The 20942-nt window shown below is 39.5% G+C and overlaps 1 protein-coding gene across 1 annotated transcript; it reads right to left on the bottom strand.

Annotated features, from left to right (window-relative positions):
• Positions 1-15776: 15776 nt before the first annotated feature.
• olfcn1 (olfactory receptor C family, n1) lies at positions 15777-19846 on the bottom strand (the record flags this gene model as incomplete). The annotated part of the gene is made up of 6 exons (XM_084124221.1): positions 15777-16690; positions 16778-16901; positions 18066-18287; positions 18390-19220; positions 19338-19623; positions 19728-19846. The coding sequence occupies 6 exons, from the start codon at positions 19844-19846 to the stop codon at positions 15777-15779; spliced, it is 2496 nt and encodes an 831-aa protein (XP_083980347.1).
• Positions 19847-20942: the final 1096 nt, after the last annotated feature.

Here is a 20942-nt window from a genome sequence, read left to right as displayed (position 1 = left end):
AGTTTTTTCTTCAAAATGATGTGAAAATCATCCTGCCTAATCATTCACATAAAACGATACATTGATTTTAGTTTTGTGAAACACTTTTAGTTTGGAAAGCCAATATGCGGATGGGGCGTAAACCCTCCAACAGCATCATGCATATTTAGTAGTTCACACCTGGTGAGACAATGTCCCTGCATACTTAATGAGCCATTCATTCAGGTGTGTCACCTATAGCTAACTTAAATATACAAGCTTCATAAAAATGATCATTCTAGAAGAAAATTTCAGATGGCATTTAGAGGCTTTTGCATCTGAACTCTTCATATATACACACACATATATATATATGCATGCACATACATACTTTATAATCTTTTCAAAACTAGTCAACGTCTTTCAAAACTAAAGTATACATTTTATCATACGTATTTCAAAGTAAAGCATTCATTAGTTAGTTGATGACTTTATTTTTGAGAAAACACATACAGTATATATTCCTCATCTCAGTATAGCAATAGAGTTTGCTAAAAGCTGTTCATTCAATACAGCAGTATTTGAAAATCGATCATATTTTGTAAATTACATTTATATTTGCATTTATGTCAAAACCTAGACACTTTTAAACATCAAAAGGACATTTATTAATGTGTATTCGTGTCAAAATGACAAATAAACAGATTTTCCTATTCAATTTTGCATGGAAACGCTTCCAAGACGCTTGCGTGTCGCGTGAAAAATAGGCGTCGGTTCTATTTCTAGAATACACGCGTTTTCCACGCGGCTCGTGCCGCGCCTGAGACGCGCGTCTCACACAGGCAGTGTACAAACTCTAAACTGTTAACATGGGAGCCGAAATAAAAACGGACACGCCACGCAGCTGAGAAGCTTACGCCACGCATCCAGTGTTTCACCGGCCTTATCCAGGGGATGTGGGCGTTTCACAGGTTTGTATGGATCGCCTCACATTTGCGTTTGAATAGCGCGGTCTCCGTGGGCGGAGTCACATTAAAACTTAATTAGCTGAGATGAGAACGACTGACATCTCTCTCTTTACATACATATTATATAAACTGTGAATATTTGTTTTTTATAAAAATTACTTCATTTAAAAGAAGAGAATTCAAGCTTCATGCCTGTGTGTCTGTATGCCTGTTTGACTGAGTATTCGCTGAGTTACAGTTCATTTTCGGACGCGTTTCAGAATTGACTTCACTGACGGAGAGTAGGCAGAACTTGCATCATGTTTATTTTTCTTTATTTGGCGAAAAGCACAACACTTTGTTTTTATTATGAGCATACACACAAAAAATACACACTAAACAGGATCGATTGATGTATAACACAAGCATATAAGATAAAAATTTATATATTTTTTAAATTTATTTTTTGCACTCATACGAAAAAAAACGAGCCTATCGCGCCGGTGCGATAGCCGACCCCAGGGGGTTAAAATTAGCGCCATTTCGGGGACAATTGCTTGAATTGTAAGTTCAATACAATTCAGACACCAAGTAGAAAAGACATTCCATTTGAGTAAATAAAGTTTTCTCGTAGCTGGAGCTCTGGAGCTAAGAATGGTCTCCACAACCTCGGTTGAGAGACTACTCTCTAAGAGTTGTGCCACACAGGGGCCACACCCACAACTTCCAAATCTCTGGCCGGGGGTGAAATATAGTGCCCCCGGCCTGAGACAGAAGGTCTCTCCTGATCGGGATCTCCAAGGGAGGGCCGTCGAGGAGATGAATCAGGTCCACAACCCCCCCCCACAGGGGGGCTGGGTGTATAAGGGAGAACCAAAGTGGACAGTGCGTCGTATGCTGAGACGCAAACAGATCCACTTCTGCCTGGCCGTAAAATTCCCAAATGATTTCCACCGCCTCGGGGTGGAGTCTCCATTACTCTGGCCTCAGCCCCTGCCTCGACAGGGTGTCTGCTCCTATATTCTGAATCCTTGGTATATACACTGCCCTCAGAGAGCGTAATTTCCCCAGAGACCACAGGAGGATCTGGTGCGTCAGTTTGTATAGTGGACGCGAACGCAGACCCCCCTGACAGTTGATGTAAGAGACCACCGATGTATTGTCTGTGTGGACAAGCACATGATGGCCCCTTAGGTCTGGGAGGAAGTGCCTCAACGCATTGAAGACAGCCATCATCTCCAGGCAATTTATATGCCAAGAGAGATGATGACTTTCCCACAGACCCTGAGCTGAGCGGCCTTCCATTACCGCTCCCCAGCCGGTAAGGGAAGCATCTGTCGATATCATGCATCAAGCATCTCTCGCATCGTGACCGAATCCCAGACCACTCCAAGAAAAGTGGTCCTCTGTTCTGGAGATAGCACACTCTTCTTGGCATTGAGCCTCAACCCCAATTTCTGCATATGAGCGAGGACGACATCTCGATGCCGAACCGCCAACTGTTCTGATTCCGCTAAAATCAGCCAGTTGTCTATGTAATTCAGAATGCGTATGCCCTGCAGCCTGAGCGGGGCCAGAGCTGCATCTATGCACTTTGTGAATGTGCGGGGTGATAGAGCTAGACCGAAAGGAAGCACCCGATACTGGTATTCTTTGCCCCCGAAAGAGAACCTTAGGAACTTCCTGTGCTGAGGGAGGATGGAGACATAGAAGTAAGCGACTTTTAGATCTATCGTGACAAACCAGTCCTCGGACCTGATTTGAGTCACAATCTGTTTGAGTGTCAGCATTTTGAACTTGAGTTTCTGAACTGTACGATTCAAACGACGAAGATCTAAGATGGGACGCAACCCTCCATCCTTTTTTGAAACAATGAAATAACGTCTATAAAAACCTGATTCTCTGTCGGGTGGATACACCTGCTCTATCGCTTCCTTTGCTAATAGAGCCTCCACTTCTTGCTCCATTACCAGAGCCTGCTCGGGCTGTATTAATGTGAGTAACACCCCGTTGTAGCGTGGTGGACGAGAACCAAATTGGATTCTGTAACCCTTCTCTACTAACTGCAGGACCCATAGAGATATATTCGGCAGATTCTTCCATTCTGTCAGAAATTCTACTAAGGGAACCAGCCTCTCGAGGCTGGCCTCTGGTGTAATTGGAACCCCCCTCAGAGGGTGCGAGCCTGACGCAGCATCGAGGTGACACTGCGCCAGAGACCCGCTGGAGACCGCTGCGCCCCGAAGCACCAAGGGTGGCGGGGTTGGCAGAATGACCTCGTGAGAGTACCGAGATGGAACGGGCACCGTTTCATCTCGATTGGGGCTGCCCTCACAGGTCCGACCCTGATGGCGTCAGGACCTCTTTTGAGCCGAAGCTTTCTTCACGAGAAGAACAGACCTCAGATCTACCTTCTGCTTAGATTGCTTCGGCTGAGACTGTCGGCCCGGCCCCCATGATTTCTGTGGGGGTACACGGGGCACGACACTCTCCTTTTGTTGCGCACGATATGAGGAGCATGCCGGCTGGGGCTGCTCACGCCCAGCAGCCCCAGGGGGTTTAGATCGGCGAGGGAGAAATGTTTTGAATGCCTCCGAATGCTTTTTAGTCTCCTGAAATCTTTCGACTACTTCATTTACTGCTTCACCGAACAGACCATCGGGAGTTAACAGAGCATCAAGAAGAAAAGATCTATCTTTGTCTTTGATCTCAGATAAATTCAACCAAAGATGCCTTTCAGTAGCTACCAGCCCAATTGCTCTGGCGGTCTCTTTGGTAGCTCTGAGAGATAAATCAGTAGCACGACGAAGTTCACGAATTTCGTCATTATTAACTCCCTCACTCTTATCTAAATCCCTCAGCAGGTCAGCCTGATATGCCTGAAGCAGCGCCATAGTGTGAAGGCACGCTCCAGCCTGACCTGCTGCCGTATAAGCTTTACCCAATAACGTGGAAGTTGTTTTTAATGGTTTAGTGGGCAAAACTGGAGCTTTCATGGACGATGCCGAACCGGGCGACAGATACAGCAAGTGTCTGTTCTGTCCGGGGCATTGATCCATAACCATACTCGTTCAAACCCTTTATATTTGAATATACATGAACTTGAGGGCTGAACAAACGTGAAGAGTATGGTTTGTTCCATGATCTAGACAGCTCACTGTGCAGATCGGGAAAGAAAGGCAGGCTCCGTGATGGAGGTGAAATATTAGATGGCAGGAAACGCTCGCCTAATTTACTTTTGGGACGAGCGCCCTGTTTCTCTGCTGGCCATGATATGTGTAATTTTTCAACAGCTATAGATATCACATCCACCAACTCCTCATGTGCTGGGGAAAGAGATGGCGATTCTGTTGCGCCCTTAAAAAAAGGGAAAAGTAACGGGAGAAGGTTAAAGAAACACGCACACGCAGCTCTCGCCTTCACTCGTCTGTATTGAATGAGTTTTTGAACAATGTGTACAAGAAAACATACATTTCAATATTCATGCACTCATCAGATTCAGGACCACAGTCACAAATACCTTCTTAAAGCTATGGTCTACGATTTCAAAGATTGTTCATTATTAATAACCTCGTTTAGATGCTGGTTATGGTTCTACAGTACAATCCTAACAATATGAAGAGAAAAAAGAATGAAAAAAATCCATTCACTCTATTGGGTGTACACCCGCAGAGAAATTGACCAATGTAAGCTGTCCGGCCGGACAGCTTACATTGGTCAACTGCTCTCATCCAATCCCCCTGCTCTGCTTGAAACTCCACGTGGCGCTCGCGTCTCCACCCCACCGCACCCCACCCCGCCCCCCTCCTGCGACATGAAATTTCGCGTGCAAGCAGCTGACAGTCTATGGTAGCTAGCAGAGTAGCATCAGCTCAGCAATGGAGAAAAAAACAAACCGAAAGCAGCAAGCGGCCACTGCTTGCCCCCACAGTCACGGCTGACTTTTTGTTGAGCAGGTAAGCATTTATTTATACTTTTATGGTGTGAGGTGTTACATAAATAGCTTTTTATCAGTCTGACAACATGCTCATGCTGCCGGTCGGCATTGGAATGTTAGCCGTTTAGCATCGCCTATCACGGGTCAAAGTAATTATATTTCTTGAAGTGCTTGAATATATTTTAGTAGGCCTAGTGGGTTCTGTTCGAGCCGATCGGAATTTGAACAAGATGCGCTGTGTTCTGCTATAACAATTACAATACTTAGCAATACTAACTAATAATTATGCAATTAATGTGCCTTAGGTAGCACTTTTGAACAGGGTAAACGAGGCTCAGGAGGAGAAACGTATGCCAAACGTACCCTCCTAAGACGGCAGCTGTAATACAGTATTATTTATTTTATTTATTTATTATTGTTTGTGTTTCGGGGGGTGGGGGTGGTGGGGGGTTTAGAACATTGCATGTGTTGCTAATTTTGCGTGAGCGTGAACTCAAACGTGTACCTCTGAGCTATTTTGACATCGCACATGGTAAATCTCTGTTCCGATGTTTACTACCGGTGATCACAGCTTGACAGACTGAGTGACGTTGTTCAGGTCATTTCCCGGTGGGAGGGATCAGGTAGCACAGAGGGGAGGGGTGTGTGTGTGGAGGGGTGGGATGAGTTTTTTAAAAATTCCCAACCATCTCAGGCTTTCTCGACCGATTTTCAACATCGTAGACTACAGCTTTAATGCATTCTAAATTATCTTTTTAACTAAATTACCATATGAAATGTGAATGTTTTAAACAAAGTTATCAAATGATATTTTAATACTTTTTTTTTAAAATGAGTTCTCACATAACACTAAAATTAATTATACTTTTAACAGTATTCATTGTCTCAGCATGACATGAACTCACCCTTATAGTGATAATTACACAATAAACCTTACAACAAAACATGTGGACATAGCAGCAGTAGCTAGCTGAAACACCAACGACAAAGTAAACACTTGTATATGGCGGGACTCGGACACGACGGAGCCATGAGGTCTCCGGCTGCTAGCATAACGCTACACATCTCCTCAATTAGCACGAAACTCTTTAAACAATATACACATGCAAAACGTCTCTTTTACTCATATAAAACCACAGAAACATAACGAAATGTACTAAACTAAATGTATAGTTAACTTATGCATCATCAGGTAATGTGGATATTGAATAAAATGCAATATTACAACAAAACCTGAACCCAGATTCAAATTCAAATTCTGACTGTCTACTACAGGTGAAAGATCATTCAAGATCATGTTTATTTGTACTTTTTTTAATTCAGTGTATGTTTTTGTTATGCAACCTTGAGCTTGTATTGAGGCATATACATAAAATGTTCTCTCCCTCCTTCACTTTCTTAATCTCTAAAATACTGCATTCATGCTCAACCATGCTGGTTCCAGATTTGTTTTTTCCATTCATGATTTAAGCATTTAAGTAAAGAGAGAAAGAGAGAAAAAAACATTTGTGAGGTCAATCTCCACACTGAACTTTGATTTGAAGGAATTTTTTTTTTTTTAAACTGGACAAAAAGACAAAAGGTACAAGACTGTGTAATTAAAGGCTTTATAAAAAGAACTGCAATCCCATGAAGCACTACATAATCAAATTAAAAACAGCATGACAGTGCAGTTTTTCAAAAAGAATTCCACTTTCAAACTATTATTAAAAAAAAATTAAAAAAAATAATAATAAAAAAAAAGCAAGCTGATGGCTTAGGTAGAACTGACTACAATCAATTAGCAAACTTGTAGCTCATATAAAGTCTGTCTTTGCAGGTTTACAAAATGGTGTTAAAATTTAATTTCCATTTTAGACTGGAATTTTTACTTCCGGAACCTGACTGTTGCACTATGTACTTCATCTGCTCTCTCCTTTTCCTCTGCCCTTCTCTTCACCCCTCCTCTTCCCATTTCCTCTTTTTGTCCTCCCATGCTCTCTTCTTCTACTCATCTAAAAACTTGAAAATCTATTTTCTTTTTATCTAATATCTAATATCTTTTTTATATTAAAAGTATAAATGACAATTTATATTTGTAAGGATCCACCCACCAGCCCAAAAGGAATCCAGTGGCCTGGTCGAAGGTTTAATGTATATTTTGTCTTTTACTTGCGCTTCTAAATTCTTCAGGATTTAATTTAATTTTTAGTCTAGCTCCATGTTCAATCTGACTCTAATTTCAAGTGATCATTTAATTTAGGCAATATTACTAATTAAAAACTGATCACAAAAATCAGTTGTATGTTAATTTAGATATTTGATTATTCTGGAAATCCGATAGTTTCATATTTATATTCATTATTCGTTCATTAAGGACCTAACATTGCTTAGAAATTCACTCTGTGAATGCACAGACACAAACTTGCCAGTTCTGTAACTTACTCAGAGAATACATGGTGATTATAATACTTTTAAATACTCAACTACTCAATGTTCAATACTGTTTATTACTTACTGTCAACTTAATTTAAAGGTTGGAATTTTGCAATGTCAAAATTCAACATATATTACAGTATACGGATCTTCATAAGTAGGGTTGGGTATTGTTAGAAATTTTCCGGTTCCAATTATGGTTCCATTTAAATTAACTATTATAAAGTGCTACCACCAGACCCGGAGATCGGCTGAATGGATTTGAAAACGGTAAAACTCAACTTTTTAACTCTAGGGGAGTTGGAAAATTAGCCTATTTTCAAAAAAATTGCGAGAGTGTTGCGAGAGTTCCTGAGTTTTGGATTCACAAGGAATTGATTTCATAAGGAAATAGTTTCACTCCTTACATATTGAGAATAAATGGCAACTTACCAATCACAACATCTCGTATCTGTAGGCGTAGGCGTATCCATGATAAGATAAAATCTCGTGAATTAATGTTGATTAAAAAGGTTCTCTGCTGCAGCCCGATAGGCAGAAAGAATCGTGCTGTGATCACGAAAGACGCTTCCCATTGAAAACACATTAGTTTACAAAACGTGCTGGTATTACGAAAATAACGAAATAAACGTGCCCGTGTCACGAATCAATAGATTCTGCAAAAGCCAGGAGAGAGGGCTGGCAAAAAGTAGCAGACAATTTAAATCCGTTGGAAGTGGCCATGTTAGATGTTTTTATCACTTATTAGCCTTTATTTTTGTATTTTAATAATTGCATAATTACTTTGTTCATTGTAATGTCAGAGTCACCACACTAGAACATGGGAACAAATAAAAGTGAAGTACAAAAGTATTCTACATATAATGGTAATTTTTTGTTATATTATAGTCTCTTTTATAAAAAGCACTGTTAAATAAATGGTTGTCTGTTTATAAAAGCAACCCAAAAAAAAAAAAACAGATCTTAGTAGCCTACACTGTAAAATAATTTTTGCTGCATTAAATTAAAGCCGTATAGTCATTTCAACTGTTAAATCTTGAGTAATGATGAATTGCTTTGACTTGTGAAAGTGAAAACTGATAAACTTATGTTAATGTAAAAAATATTTTGCCATGAGTTATTGATCACATTTTTCCCGAGTGTAGTTCATTGTAATGACATTGTGTTTTCCTCTTTTGGCACTTTTACATAATACACCAACACTTGTATCTGTTCCCAAGAAAGTGGTGGCTGAAGTATGTGCAGTAAGTGGACATTTTCTAACTTTCCAAAGGAAAGAAAGTATAAGACTTTGTAATGTCCATTTGTTTCCATTGCACTGGACAGTGAATAAACCCTCTCAGATAATTGTCATATGGAGGAACTAGCCTACCTGCAAGTGCATAAATAACTTTACTTAATTTATACTTGTTTGCTTTATGGCTGCAATATAAGTTGCAGGATTCCACATCTACAGAAAGGCCTACAGAAGAGTCTGCACAGACAGAGGAGACATAGGCCTACAGGTGTGCAGTGTAAAGCCAACTTTTCCTTTTTATTTGTTGCATGAGGCATGTGTCTAATATCTCTTGTTGCAGGCACTTGATCACTGGCTTTTCTTTACAAAGAACAATTGAAATAAAACTCAAGGAACTAAGCATATTTGTCTTTTATTAAACATTTAATGAAAAATGTTTTTTTTTTTTTTTTTTGGCAATGTTGTGTAATATGGCACATGCAACAATGTCACAGGCCCTGTCAGGTGTGCAACCCTCAGACTTTTCAGACACTGAAATCTTCCCTTTAGTTAGCCAAAGTTCATTTCATTGTGTGCCCTTGTCCTGGCAGCTGCATTGTAACTGGTTTGGGTCAGGGAATGGGGTCATAAAACACCTGTCTGCAGGCAGGAACATGTCATAATCACCTATGAAAAAATGCAGTTCTGTTAGGATCAGCATACGTGTATGTAATACAGTGAGCTTGATATTTAATTGTAGAACTTTCCTTACCACTTTCAAATAATGTGCATAAATGTGAATCTCTGAAAATTCTTAAGTCATGCACAGATCCTGGCCATTTTGCTTTCACATTTGTGATATGGAAGATTTTAGTCAACTGCCTTTTTTTTATTTGATATAATATTACTAATCTGGAATATTAAGAATCACAATGGTAACTGGGCTGCACATTTACATTGTGAACCCCCTTTCTGTTCACATAATCCCCTTCATTGAGGCCTTGATGGCAGTCTATGGTCTAGCCTATAGTCTAGGCAGCATTTTCCATCAATTTCTCCACATCTCCAATAGTGTAAAGGAAAGAGCCACTCGCAAATAATCTTAGGGCAATGCAAAACAGTTTGTGCTGTAGTTAAAGCCCGACTCCGACAAGTCGAAAATAAATGTGCGTTTCCAACAAATTAATAATGTAAACGACAATCTCACGAATATATATGTGCCATACGTGACTACGCCACTCCCACTTATCTGAAAGGTGTGGGAGAACCTATTTACCCGCCAAACTAAAGACTTTCCCCGCGCTAGTGTCAATCAGAATGAAACAAGCTGGAGGCTGATGTGCAAAAGCGATACAAAAATAGTTTATTGACAATCACATTAAAATTGTATTTACCTTTTTTTGTTTTTTTTTGTTTATTACCAGCACTACTAGGTCAAAGACTACGACTATCGGTTACCATGGGTCCACAACATATAGCGAACTATAGGGAATAGATGGGCAGCACGCAACTCCTGGTGCAAAACGGGGAACCACTTTTTTTTAACAAACAATTTATTCTATAGGCCTACTATGCTACATTTCCACAGCAAACGTGACAGCACGGCATTAACTTGTGTGTCTCCCACGACAAACCACAGCATTCCCAATAAGAATCACAGCAGCAAAGTGGTCACCTTATCACATCCAAGAAGTGCCCGCTGTCCACCTCAAATCCCGAGTCAAAGCATAGGCTGGGATTTACACATACAAATAAATTAATAATGCACATGAATAACAACCCAGAGTAGGTACTTTTGGGGTGGATTACCCCACCATATTGCACAATGCCCAATCCCAAAAGAGAAAAGAAACCCTTTACAACTGCCCTCTTAAAAAGAGGAGGTGCACTTCTGTCCCAGCACTAATAATTCATAGACACGGCATGATACAAAAGCTAAAACACATAATAATTCACAGTATGGGAAAACAGTGACTGCGACGTCCTACAAAATCCACAATCCTACAAGAGAAATTAAAACACATTTATTCAGTCATGCAGTCCTAACTCATTCACTCCTATTATACAATATTATACTATCAATCACACATAAGACTAACACTTAACACATACAGGTAATAGACCAAACACTCACAATCAACGGGCCTCGAGGCCAAAGGGCTTCTAATGTGCGCGGCTCCGTCACTGAAGCCAGACTCAGAGAAATCACGGGCTGCACACAATAAACGCGCATAAATCATTGCCAAACTAAAATATGGCTACAGCTTAGTAAACCAACAGGTACCTACTTTTACGAGGAGATCCGCCCAAGCACACACTGCCAGTTCAGCATTTGCGATGCAGCTCCCAAAGCTTATCTGTTAAAGGGCAGTAAACATAAGTTTCCCAATCACGCTGACCAGGGCTACCGTTTCAGACACTTAAATTATCCTACGCACTTTGGTGGGGAGACCATATCTACGAGAACGGTTAGTAATGCTTCTGTTCAGTCGCCAGTTACGTTCTACAAAATAGCTGAAGGTCAAATCACCTAATCCCATTTTACGAGGCTCACATCACATCAAAGCACTTTGCAGGGATACATACCAGTGATAAAGCCGACGTTGTGTTTATATGTTGCCGCTGATTCGGGCCACTCTCCAAAATCACTGCACACCAGTGCACAAATCCCGCATGTACTCGCTGAAAATCTATGAAAACCAAATTTCAAGTAAACCCTATATACTGTGATAAAATATACAACTAGCAACGTCTACCAGCAACACCAAACAATTCGAGCTTACCGCGTTTCCACTCCTGTCCACTCTTATGAAATAAGCCTGCTCACGAGCAGGTTTAAGCTTGCGCACCTGTTGCTATGACAGCAAGTCCAGGATGAGCTTCAAAGAACCAAACAATCCAAGATCATGCCAAATCGTCAACAATCAAATCCAGCTAACTGAGTTAGCGACGTACGAAGAACGGGCCCTAGGATGAGCGTCGAAGAACCAAACAATCCAAGATCATGCCAAATCGCCAACAATAAAATCCAGCTAACTGAGTTAGCGACGTACGAAGAACAGGTCTCGATGTTGGTTTTGCTTTTCATAGTAAGTGTGTTTTGGTATGATGTGCGTTTGTATTTGATGATCGCAGTAAGTTAAATGCTAGTATGATTGCACATGTATTACTAGCATGCATTTCTGGGTGATATGTTAGTCTTTTCACATGATCGAATCGCGGGCTATATCACTCAAGCCCGCATGTGTTTTTATGGCATTTGCTATGGTGCGTTTCACGATATGTAATTTTAATATAATTGTGCTATTTTCACATATGGCTATTTGTAGTATGCATGAGAATGTACAAGCTAAAAGGATCATAGTGTGTGCGCTTGCTTGCTATAGCATTCGAGGCTCGATCGTGCTTTTCATCACAGTGAGGCGTAGGCTATTATTGTTTTGACAATATATTTCGAAGTAATAGTTGTGTCTTAATGAGTTGTGGGTATAATTTATTACAGTCCCTGATTTTAAAGAAACTTAAATTTAAAGCCTTTGATTGTATTTCGTAATGTCTTTATGTGATGCTGATGTCTATTATGGCTGGTAAATGTCATCCTGTTTGAAAGCGTCTATATACTTTTTGGCCGCCAGGGTCATTGGTGTATTTGCAATGTCTTATGGTTGGGGGTGTTGTTGTTTATTGTTTTAACCCTCTGGGGTCTAAGGTGTTTTTGGGGTCCTTGAGATGTTTTGACATGCCCTGACATTTGTGCTTTTTTCAGTTGCTTATTATAAACATATTAATGGCAAAGGTGTAATTACACTCTATTCAGCACAAACAGGGCTACCATGTGATCAACATGTATGTACATGTTTGTATTTTTGAGAGAATAATGTTTATGCATGGTTATTGAAAAAACTAAAAATGAAAGTTTCTGAAATAAGGCCACAAAACACATACTAAATATGTGTCCACAAGACTTTTGGGATAATGGGTGTTGTCGCTTAGAGTTTTTGCTTCAGAATGAATCATCCTCCCTAATCATTCACATAAAACAATACATTGATTTAAATTTTGTAAGACACTTTTTGTTTGGAAAGGCAATATGCGTGGGGGCGTGATTCACACCTGAGAAGACAACGACCCACATAATGAGCTGCATAATGAGCCGCATAATGAGCCTTTCATTCAGGTGTGTCACTGAGCCACAAGAAAGAATGTAAGGACTATATATATATATATATATATATATATATATATATATATATATATATATATTATACAAAATTGGTTCAGAGTTGGAAACACAGTTGTTGTAGTTTTTTCACAAATTGTGCTTGCAAATTGTATAATATCCAAGGTAAACATTTCTAGTAATTGTGCAGTTAATTCTCATACTGTATTTTCAGAAAGTTTTGGAATATATTCTCTCCCCAAATGTGTCACTAATAAAACACAATAAAAATAATTTAAAGAGAAGGCTTATTTTGACCTTTTAAGATTTTGTTTGCATCTGTCCTTGTATATATATTTCTTTGCTATTTTATTAAAAAGGTTACAGTTACAACAACAATTACAATTTTAACAATATTTCCAGTGTAATCTTTCTTTGTAAAAACTAAAGTATACATTTTATCATACGTATTTCAAAGTTAAGGATTTATTAGTTTGAATATAGCCTACATTGGAACAAACACTATAATAACATCTTAGTTGATGACTTTATTTTTGACAAAACATTATATATATATATATATATATATATATATAACTAGGGTACTAGGGTTACATACGTAACTGAGATGTTTTCTATTAATTAGTTCCCCCAAAAAAACTCCAAATTCATCACTGTCATCACTTACCCTTCAGTAGTTCCAAACCATTTAAGACTTTCGTTCATTTTCGAAAGAAAAACTGAGATATTTTAATGAAACCTGAGAGATTTATATCCCTCCGACGGCCGTACGCATGTCGACCTACGGCAAAAGAGTAACACTTGACAATGTTCATCATTACGTTGTGCATCAAGTTCAAGGGTTACTCTTTTGGTGTAAGTCGACTTACGGCCGTCTGCCGGAAGCTAGTTATTTTAGTCAATAAAGTTTTAAATATGGATATTTTTCTTACACAAACACATTGCTTCACTTCCGAAGGCCTTTATTAACCCCCCAGAGCCGTTTCAAGCACTTTTATCACGGCTGGATAGGCTTTGATGGACTTCCAAAAAAATATACCCATTGACTCCCATTATAAGGCTTGGAAGAGCCAGGGCATTTTTTTATATAACTCTGATTGTATTTGTCTGAAAGAATGTCATATACACCTATGGCTTCAGGGTGAGTAAATCATGGGCTAATTTTCATTCAACTATCCCTTTAATAATGAACAGATAGCCTATCAGAGATATATAACAGTTCACTCTTCGTACAAATAATAGCCTATGTGAACTGGTGAACTTGTATATGATCATTTGTTTAACAATATTAACCAGTGTTTTTTTTATTTTTTTTATTTTTTATTTAATAATACAATTATTACTTTACTCCCAGTCATCTGTTAGTGATGGGAAACCGAGGCTTTCTGAAGCGTTTGAGACTTTCATTAATCTGTACCGAAAAACAAAGTGTCCCGATCTCAGCTCCCACAGAAGCTCCACTTCTCCATCCTAATTGCTTTCACCGCCACTGCAACGTTATTTCCTCTGCTCCCATAGAAGCTCTGTTTCTCCATCCAAATGCTGGCACTGCCTCTGCTCCCACTGGAGGTCAGTTTTTCTGGCAAAATTTTCTCCACTGCAGTAGCAGTGATGTTCCCTCTGCTCCCACAGGAGCTCAGTTTCCTGGCTAAAATGTCTCCACTGCACAGCAGTGATGCTCCTTCATGCTCCCACAGGAGCTACGTTTCTCTGGCAAAATTTTATCCACTACCACAGCAGTAATGTTCCCTCATTATCCCCCAAGAGCTCAGTTTCTCTGGCAAAATTTTTCCACTGCCGCAGCAGTGATGTTCCCTCATTCTCCCCCAGGAGCTCAGTTTCTCTGGCAAAATTTATCCACCACCACAGCAGGGATGTTCCCTAATGCTCCCGCAGGAGCTCAGTTTCTCTGGCAACATTTTCTCCATTGCCACAGCAGTGATGTTCCCTCTGCTCCTGTGAGAGCTCAGTTTTCTGGCAAAAATTTCTCCACTGCCGTAGCAGTGATGTTCCCTCTGTTCTCAGTTCTATGTCCAACTTGCTCTTTGGATAGTTGGAAAGCAAGTTGAAAAAACAAGCTCATTTCCACTGCCGCACCAGTGTCTACTCCACACCCACAGGAGCTCTGCTACTCCATCCAAACTTGCTCCACTGCCTCAGCAGTGTTATCTCTTCCGCTCCCGCAGGAGTTCAGTTCTCCATTCATCTTGTCCATTGTATAGTTGGGAAATGCAAGCCAAAAAGCAAGTTTGGTTCCACTGCCAAGGAGCTGCCTACCGCAGGAGCCTCGATTCCCCTTTCAACATGCTTCTACTGCCACAGCAGTGTTACCTCCTCGGGTCCCGCATGAGCAAACCTTCAACCATCGAGGCTCACCCTTATGATGCCATGACCATCAAACTCTCGTCCGACGATGCAAGAAGCCCTTCCGATGACTAACCCCCTCCCTATGATTGGCACACCTTCAACTTTGCACCCTGCAAGATTTTGGGGGGTTATCAACATCTTTTTCTGGCTACTGTCCCTTTGCGACTTTTGGGGGGAGCACTCTGGGTTCGGGCCAAATACCGAGCTTGGCACCCTCTCCTCGGACAGCACGCCAAATATGCATACCATTTATTCTATCTGACTTGTTTGTAAGTGTGAACTCGTGAATTCACATGATCATCATGGATAGTAGACTACAACAGTAGTTTGAGATGCAGAGAATATAACATTATAATAAATAAAATAAAATAAAAATGTTTGTAATGTTTGTTTATTTCCAAATTATGCTGTTAAAATGACAACATAAAGCACTACACCTCCATCACCCACTGACAACAAACGAAAGTAGTATTGGTCAATTTGCTAATACTGGTTGGGGTCTGGGCACTAAATAGCATTTATGTTTAAATCACATGCATCATTGTGATCTTAGCAGGTAATTTCATAATATGATAAACATTGTTTATTGAATTACAGACATTTTCACAACCTCTGGTATACTGAGGCATTTTATTTATATTGCATTAATAGCTTCCCTTTTCCCTCTATTCTTGTCAATGCACAAATACATGGGCAGGTATTGGCAAATAATGACACAACATTAATATCCAACTGTTTTCTTATCATGTAGCTACCTCAAAGACTGGCCTTTTGAAATTTCCCCATCAAGTGTTTTTTAGTGTTTCTCTCTGGTTTTATGAGAATAATGTAACATTTTGGCATGAATATACATAACAATAAGCCAAATGCAGAAGACAATATTGCAAAAATCTCTACTGCAACTGTGTACTTGCCAGGTGAACTGATATAAGCAGGTATAAATGTTAGCCAGACAACACAAAATATAATCATACTGAATGAGATGAATTTGGCCTCATTAAAATTATCTGGTAGCTTTCTAGCTAAAAATGCCAAAATCAAACAGATTGCTGAAAGAAGACCAATATATCCTAAAACTGCATAAAATGCAGCATCTGAACCTGTGTTGCATTCTAAAATGATCTTTTTATTGTAATACTTAAGAACTTTTTCTGGAAATGGTGGGTTTATTATAAGCCATAGTACACAGATGACTATTTGAATTGCAGTGCATGAGAATACAAGGACTCTTTGTTGTACTGGCCCAAACTTTCCAGCCAATTTATTTCCTGGTAAAGTGGCTCTAAAAGCAGTAACAACTACTATGGTTTTCCCCAAAACACAAGAAATGCAGAGACAAAAAGTAACTCCAAATGCTGTATGACGTAGCATACATGACCACATCGTTGGCTCACCAATGAATGTAAGAGGACAAAGAAAGCAAAAGAACAGTGAAACAAGTAATAGCGAGCTCAGCTCTGAATTGTTAGCTTTCACTATAGGTGTTCCTCTAAAGTGTATGAAGACAATCATAATCGCTACAGTAAGACTGGCTCCAAAGAGTGACAGAGCAGTCAGAATAATCCCCATTGTTTCTGTATATGACAGAAACTCTGTCATTTTCATGACACACTTGTCTCGTCTCTCATTTGACCAGTATTCTTCAGGACAAAGAGTGCAGTCTGCTGCTCCTATAAAATACATAACAAATATGAAATTGGAGCATTTAATAAGCTTTAAAATACATAAATGTAGCGCAGATGAATGGGTAAGTGTACCTGTTCTATTTGATATTGAACCATCAGCACATGTGATGCAGTCAAAGCAGCAAACAGGCCGTCCTTTTATTTGTGCTTTTCTTGTGCCATTTGGGCAGGTGTCTGAGCACACTGCTTTGGGTATCTGTCAAATTAATGAATGTTATATAAAAATACATATATTGTTCACTGAGTGTATATATATAGACACACACACACATGGGTTGAACAATGAAAATGAAACACTGGCCAATATACTTTTGGCAGTTTAAAGCCCATATATGCGTGGCATGGTGACCAATCGTTACTGATTTTACATTCCATCAATAAGAGCAGAGAGAGAAGGTTGAATTAGCAGAGCAATAGCACAGCTGTACATAAAATATTGTAATCCACACAACATATTCAGAGTTCAAAAAAGGACAAATTGTTGGTGTGCGTCTTGCTGGCGCATCTGTGACCAGGACAGCAAGTCTTTGTGGTCTTCAGTTGCCCAACCCACTGTGGAACTAAATGTGCACCTCAACTCTCCTGTTTCAACCAAAATTGTTCTTCAGAGGCTCCACAGGGTAAACATTCATGGTCTGGTTGCTATACAAAACCTTTGGTCATTCATTCCAATGCCAAACACCGGTTTCAATGGTGCCAGCATTGGACATCTTGGCCTGTGGACAATGTGAAACATAATATTTGTTTCACATTCACAGTCCACCTTCACTGTCTTTCCTTAATGTGGGAGAGTTATGGTGTGGAGAAGCCCCCCAGAAATTTACTACCCCGGTCTGTTGCGTGCCCAGAGTAAAGCGCAGGGGTGGATCAGTGATGGCTTGGGCTAAAATATCATGGCATTCCCTAGGCCCACTACTTGTGCTAGATGGTAACATCACTGTGAAGGACTGCCGAACCATTCTTGAGGACCATGTGCACCCTGAAAGTGGTGGTGTGTATCAAGATGATAATAGATAAATATACACAGTGAGACTGGTTTGATGAACATGAAATTGAAGTTGAACATCTCCCATGGCCTGCACGGTGACCATTCTATTGAGCTACTTTGGGGTGTTTTGGATGAGTTAGGCAATGTTTTCCTCTTCCAGCATCACATAGTGACCTGAGAGAAGTGGCTCAAAATCCCTCTGGTCACAGTGCAGGGCTTGTATCTGTCATTCCCTAGAGGAATTGATGCTGTATTAACCAAAAAAGGAGGCACTACACCATACTAACAAATTATTGTGGTCTAAAACCAGGTGTTTCAGTTTCATTGTCTAACCCCTGATATATATAAGTGAGTATACTAAGTATATACTACCAAATTTCCTGTGATCCAGCGGATGTCATCCTCTTTAACTGTAAGTTTATATGTTCCATCTGTAGATGTACTGAAGTAGCCCACAGTTACATGTTGTACCTCCCCCCCTCTTAGCTGCCAGTTTATGACCTCGTAGGATGCAGGTGGGTCTCCATTCTCATCAAAGAACACATTTTCTCCATATCTATCTACAAAAGATACCCTCTGTAACTGATCGCTGACCTTCGAATGAAGTATAATATAGTTAAGTATAATATACTGTAGTTAAACTGTTGAATTATGACTTGTAAATGTTTAAATTAATTAATTAAACAACTTGCTCACCAGTTTAGGAGTTATCTGGGAGACATTTAAGCACTGTCTCAAAACATTATTTTTGTCCTTTTGACAAAACAGCAATTTATGAATAGCATATGCAATTGCATACACAGCTTGATACACATTATATGTTACTCTTACTTGTGTTACATCAAAGAATTTGTCTGTGTAATTTAGTTTTTCTTCTCCTGTGCACACTTGGCTGTTGCGTGTAACATTTGCAGATGGCAGCAGCTCACATTTAAGACATGGCTTACAGCCAACCATTGTTTCCCAAAAGTCACTGACAAAAGAAGATTGTGAAGGAGAGTAAGGACTGATGTTTTTCAGGTAAGGTCCAAGTTTGGGTATAGCCATCTTTCGTACCACAAATCCAACTGTGCCTCCAAAAGACTTGAATATTTCAGGGGTAGAGGGCCTTGCTGCAGTTACCCAGGCTTCACTTGCAATCCACTGGATTCCTGTGATGTTTTGTTTCACAATTTCTTTCATTAGGGGATAGAGATCTCCCTCTGGCACAAAAGCCAGGATCACTTTTACCGTAGATTGTTTTATCATTTCAACAACTTCAATGATTTTACTTTGGGGATATGTTCTTAAAATTGTGCCAACAAATGCAATGCAAACTCCCATTTTATCCACCTCCTTTGTAAAGGCTGAAATCCCATTTCTTCCATAATCATTGTCAGACTGCAAAACTCCAATCCAAGTCCATCCGTATCGTTTTACAAGAGAGGATAAGGCTTTTGCTTGGTAGTAGTCACTTGGAATTGTACGAAAAAATGATGGATATTTTCTTCTGTCACTCAGACATGCACATGTTGAAAAGTAGCTTACCTAGATTAAAAAAAAACAAAAAAACATTATATAAATTAGACCGTTAATTGACTTTATTACATGATCAGGAACACTTAAATGCAATTACATTGCAGGATTAATTCATTTTTCCATTACCATTGGCACTTTGAATGGTCCAAGTGTTCCAGCAACAGCTAAGGACTGTGATGATCCTGATTCAGCTACAAGAGCTGCAAGAGGAAGATGACACTGAGTTGTAGATTCCTCTTCCTTCTGCACACTCACCAATGTAAAGGATGCACGTAAAACATTAGAGGGCGAAGCACAAGAATCCATTATTTTATAGCCCAAAGAAATATTAGGAAGCAAATCCTCATCTTGGTTTATTTCATCTATTGCAAACATCATGACTTGAGTCCAGCGGAAGGCACGTAGGTCAAATCTGTACAATAAATTTGACAAGAACAACAATGTATGCCTGAACCTTGCCAATGCTATCATAAGACACGTAGGTCACAAACATCACAAACATGCTTTTGAACTTACCCCGTACAATTAATCCTTTGAATTTTTCTCTCAAAAGAGGCATTTACATTTTCTTGTTTATTAAAAATGGGAAAAATTCCACCAATCATTATGTCCCCTGCTTTAAAAATACTAGGCATTTCAAATTTACAGAGCAGCTGGCATGTTGAGGCCGTGTACACATATATCAGAGAGCAAAATAGTAATATATGAAAGCTTCCCATGGCTGAGTGGTGGTTCAGAAAGCATAAGACTGAGTTATGACTCTGTTATATACAGTAGCTCTTCTACCAGTAGTGAATATTGGCCCATTATTACTTGAAGGTTTTCCCTGGTGAGTTGGTAGAGCAATAAGGGTGCACAGTTCTCATTTTGTAAATGTACACATAAAGTACTTTATCTTTTTATAGTGGTTTATAGTATGTAGGAATAAAGAATAGTAATATTAGTAATTGTAAGAATTGTAAATCCTAGGAGCCTCTAAAGGTACATGGTGGTTGAAAAAATATGAGATGGGAGGAACAAATATTTTTCAAAGCTTGCATTCTCTCGCAAAACTTTTGCGTTCTCTTGTAAAACCTTTGCATTCTCTCGCAAAACCTTTTGTGAGTTTGGACAAACACTTCTGTTTAATGTCACGCTGGCAGTGTTTCTGACATCTCCGTATGTTAACAATGGTGTGGTTCATAGAGTTTTATTTTGAAGTATAAAGAAATACAGTCAGTGCATAGTTCAAGAAGTTCAGTAAAGTTGGCAATATATTCACAGATTCGAACTTCCCGGATCATTAACTCATCAGCTAAACGTTGTTAAAACACAAATTACACCTCTTTCCAATCATAGTAACGTAGATAAAGAGCTACAACCTAATTTTCCTCAAAACGAGCCTTATAAAATAAATTGAGCACTATGCAGAGGCGGCTGAGAGACAAGTCCGAAGGGACCATCTGCAAAGGGAAAAACCCGAAAAGCATTACAACAAAAATGGTCATTAACTTAAATGTTACATACTGTAGTGTCACCAAATTCAGTTTACACATCAGTGGTCTCCTACTGGTCATACTCGTTGTCTACATACTATGATTGGAAAGAGGTGTAATTTGAGTTTTAACAACGTTAGCTCACAAGTTATTTATCTGGGAAGTTTGATTCTGTGAATATAATGCCAACTTTACTGAACTCCTTGAGTTTAAGCACTGTCCAAGTTCAAAATAAAACTCTATGAACCGCTCCACT

This window comes from Abramis brama, assembly GCF_963993115.1.
Source record: "Abramis brama genome assembly, chromosome: 9".
NCBI classification, from domain to species: Eukaryota; Metazoa; Chordata; class Actinopteri; order Cypriniformes; family Leuciscidae; genus Abramis; species Abramis brama.
Note: the sequence above shows the minus strand (reverse complement) of the source record. Positions and strands in the feature narration are given on the sequence as shown.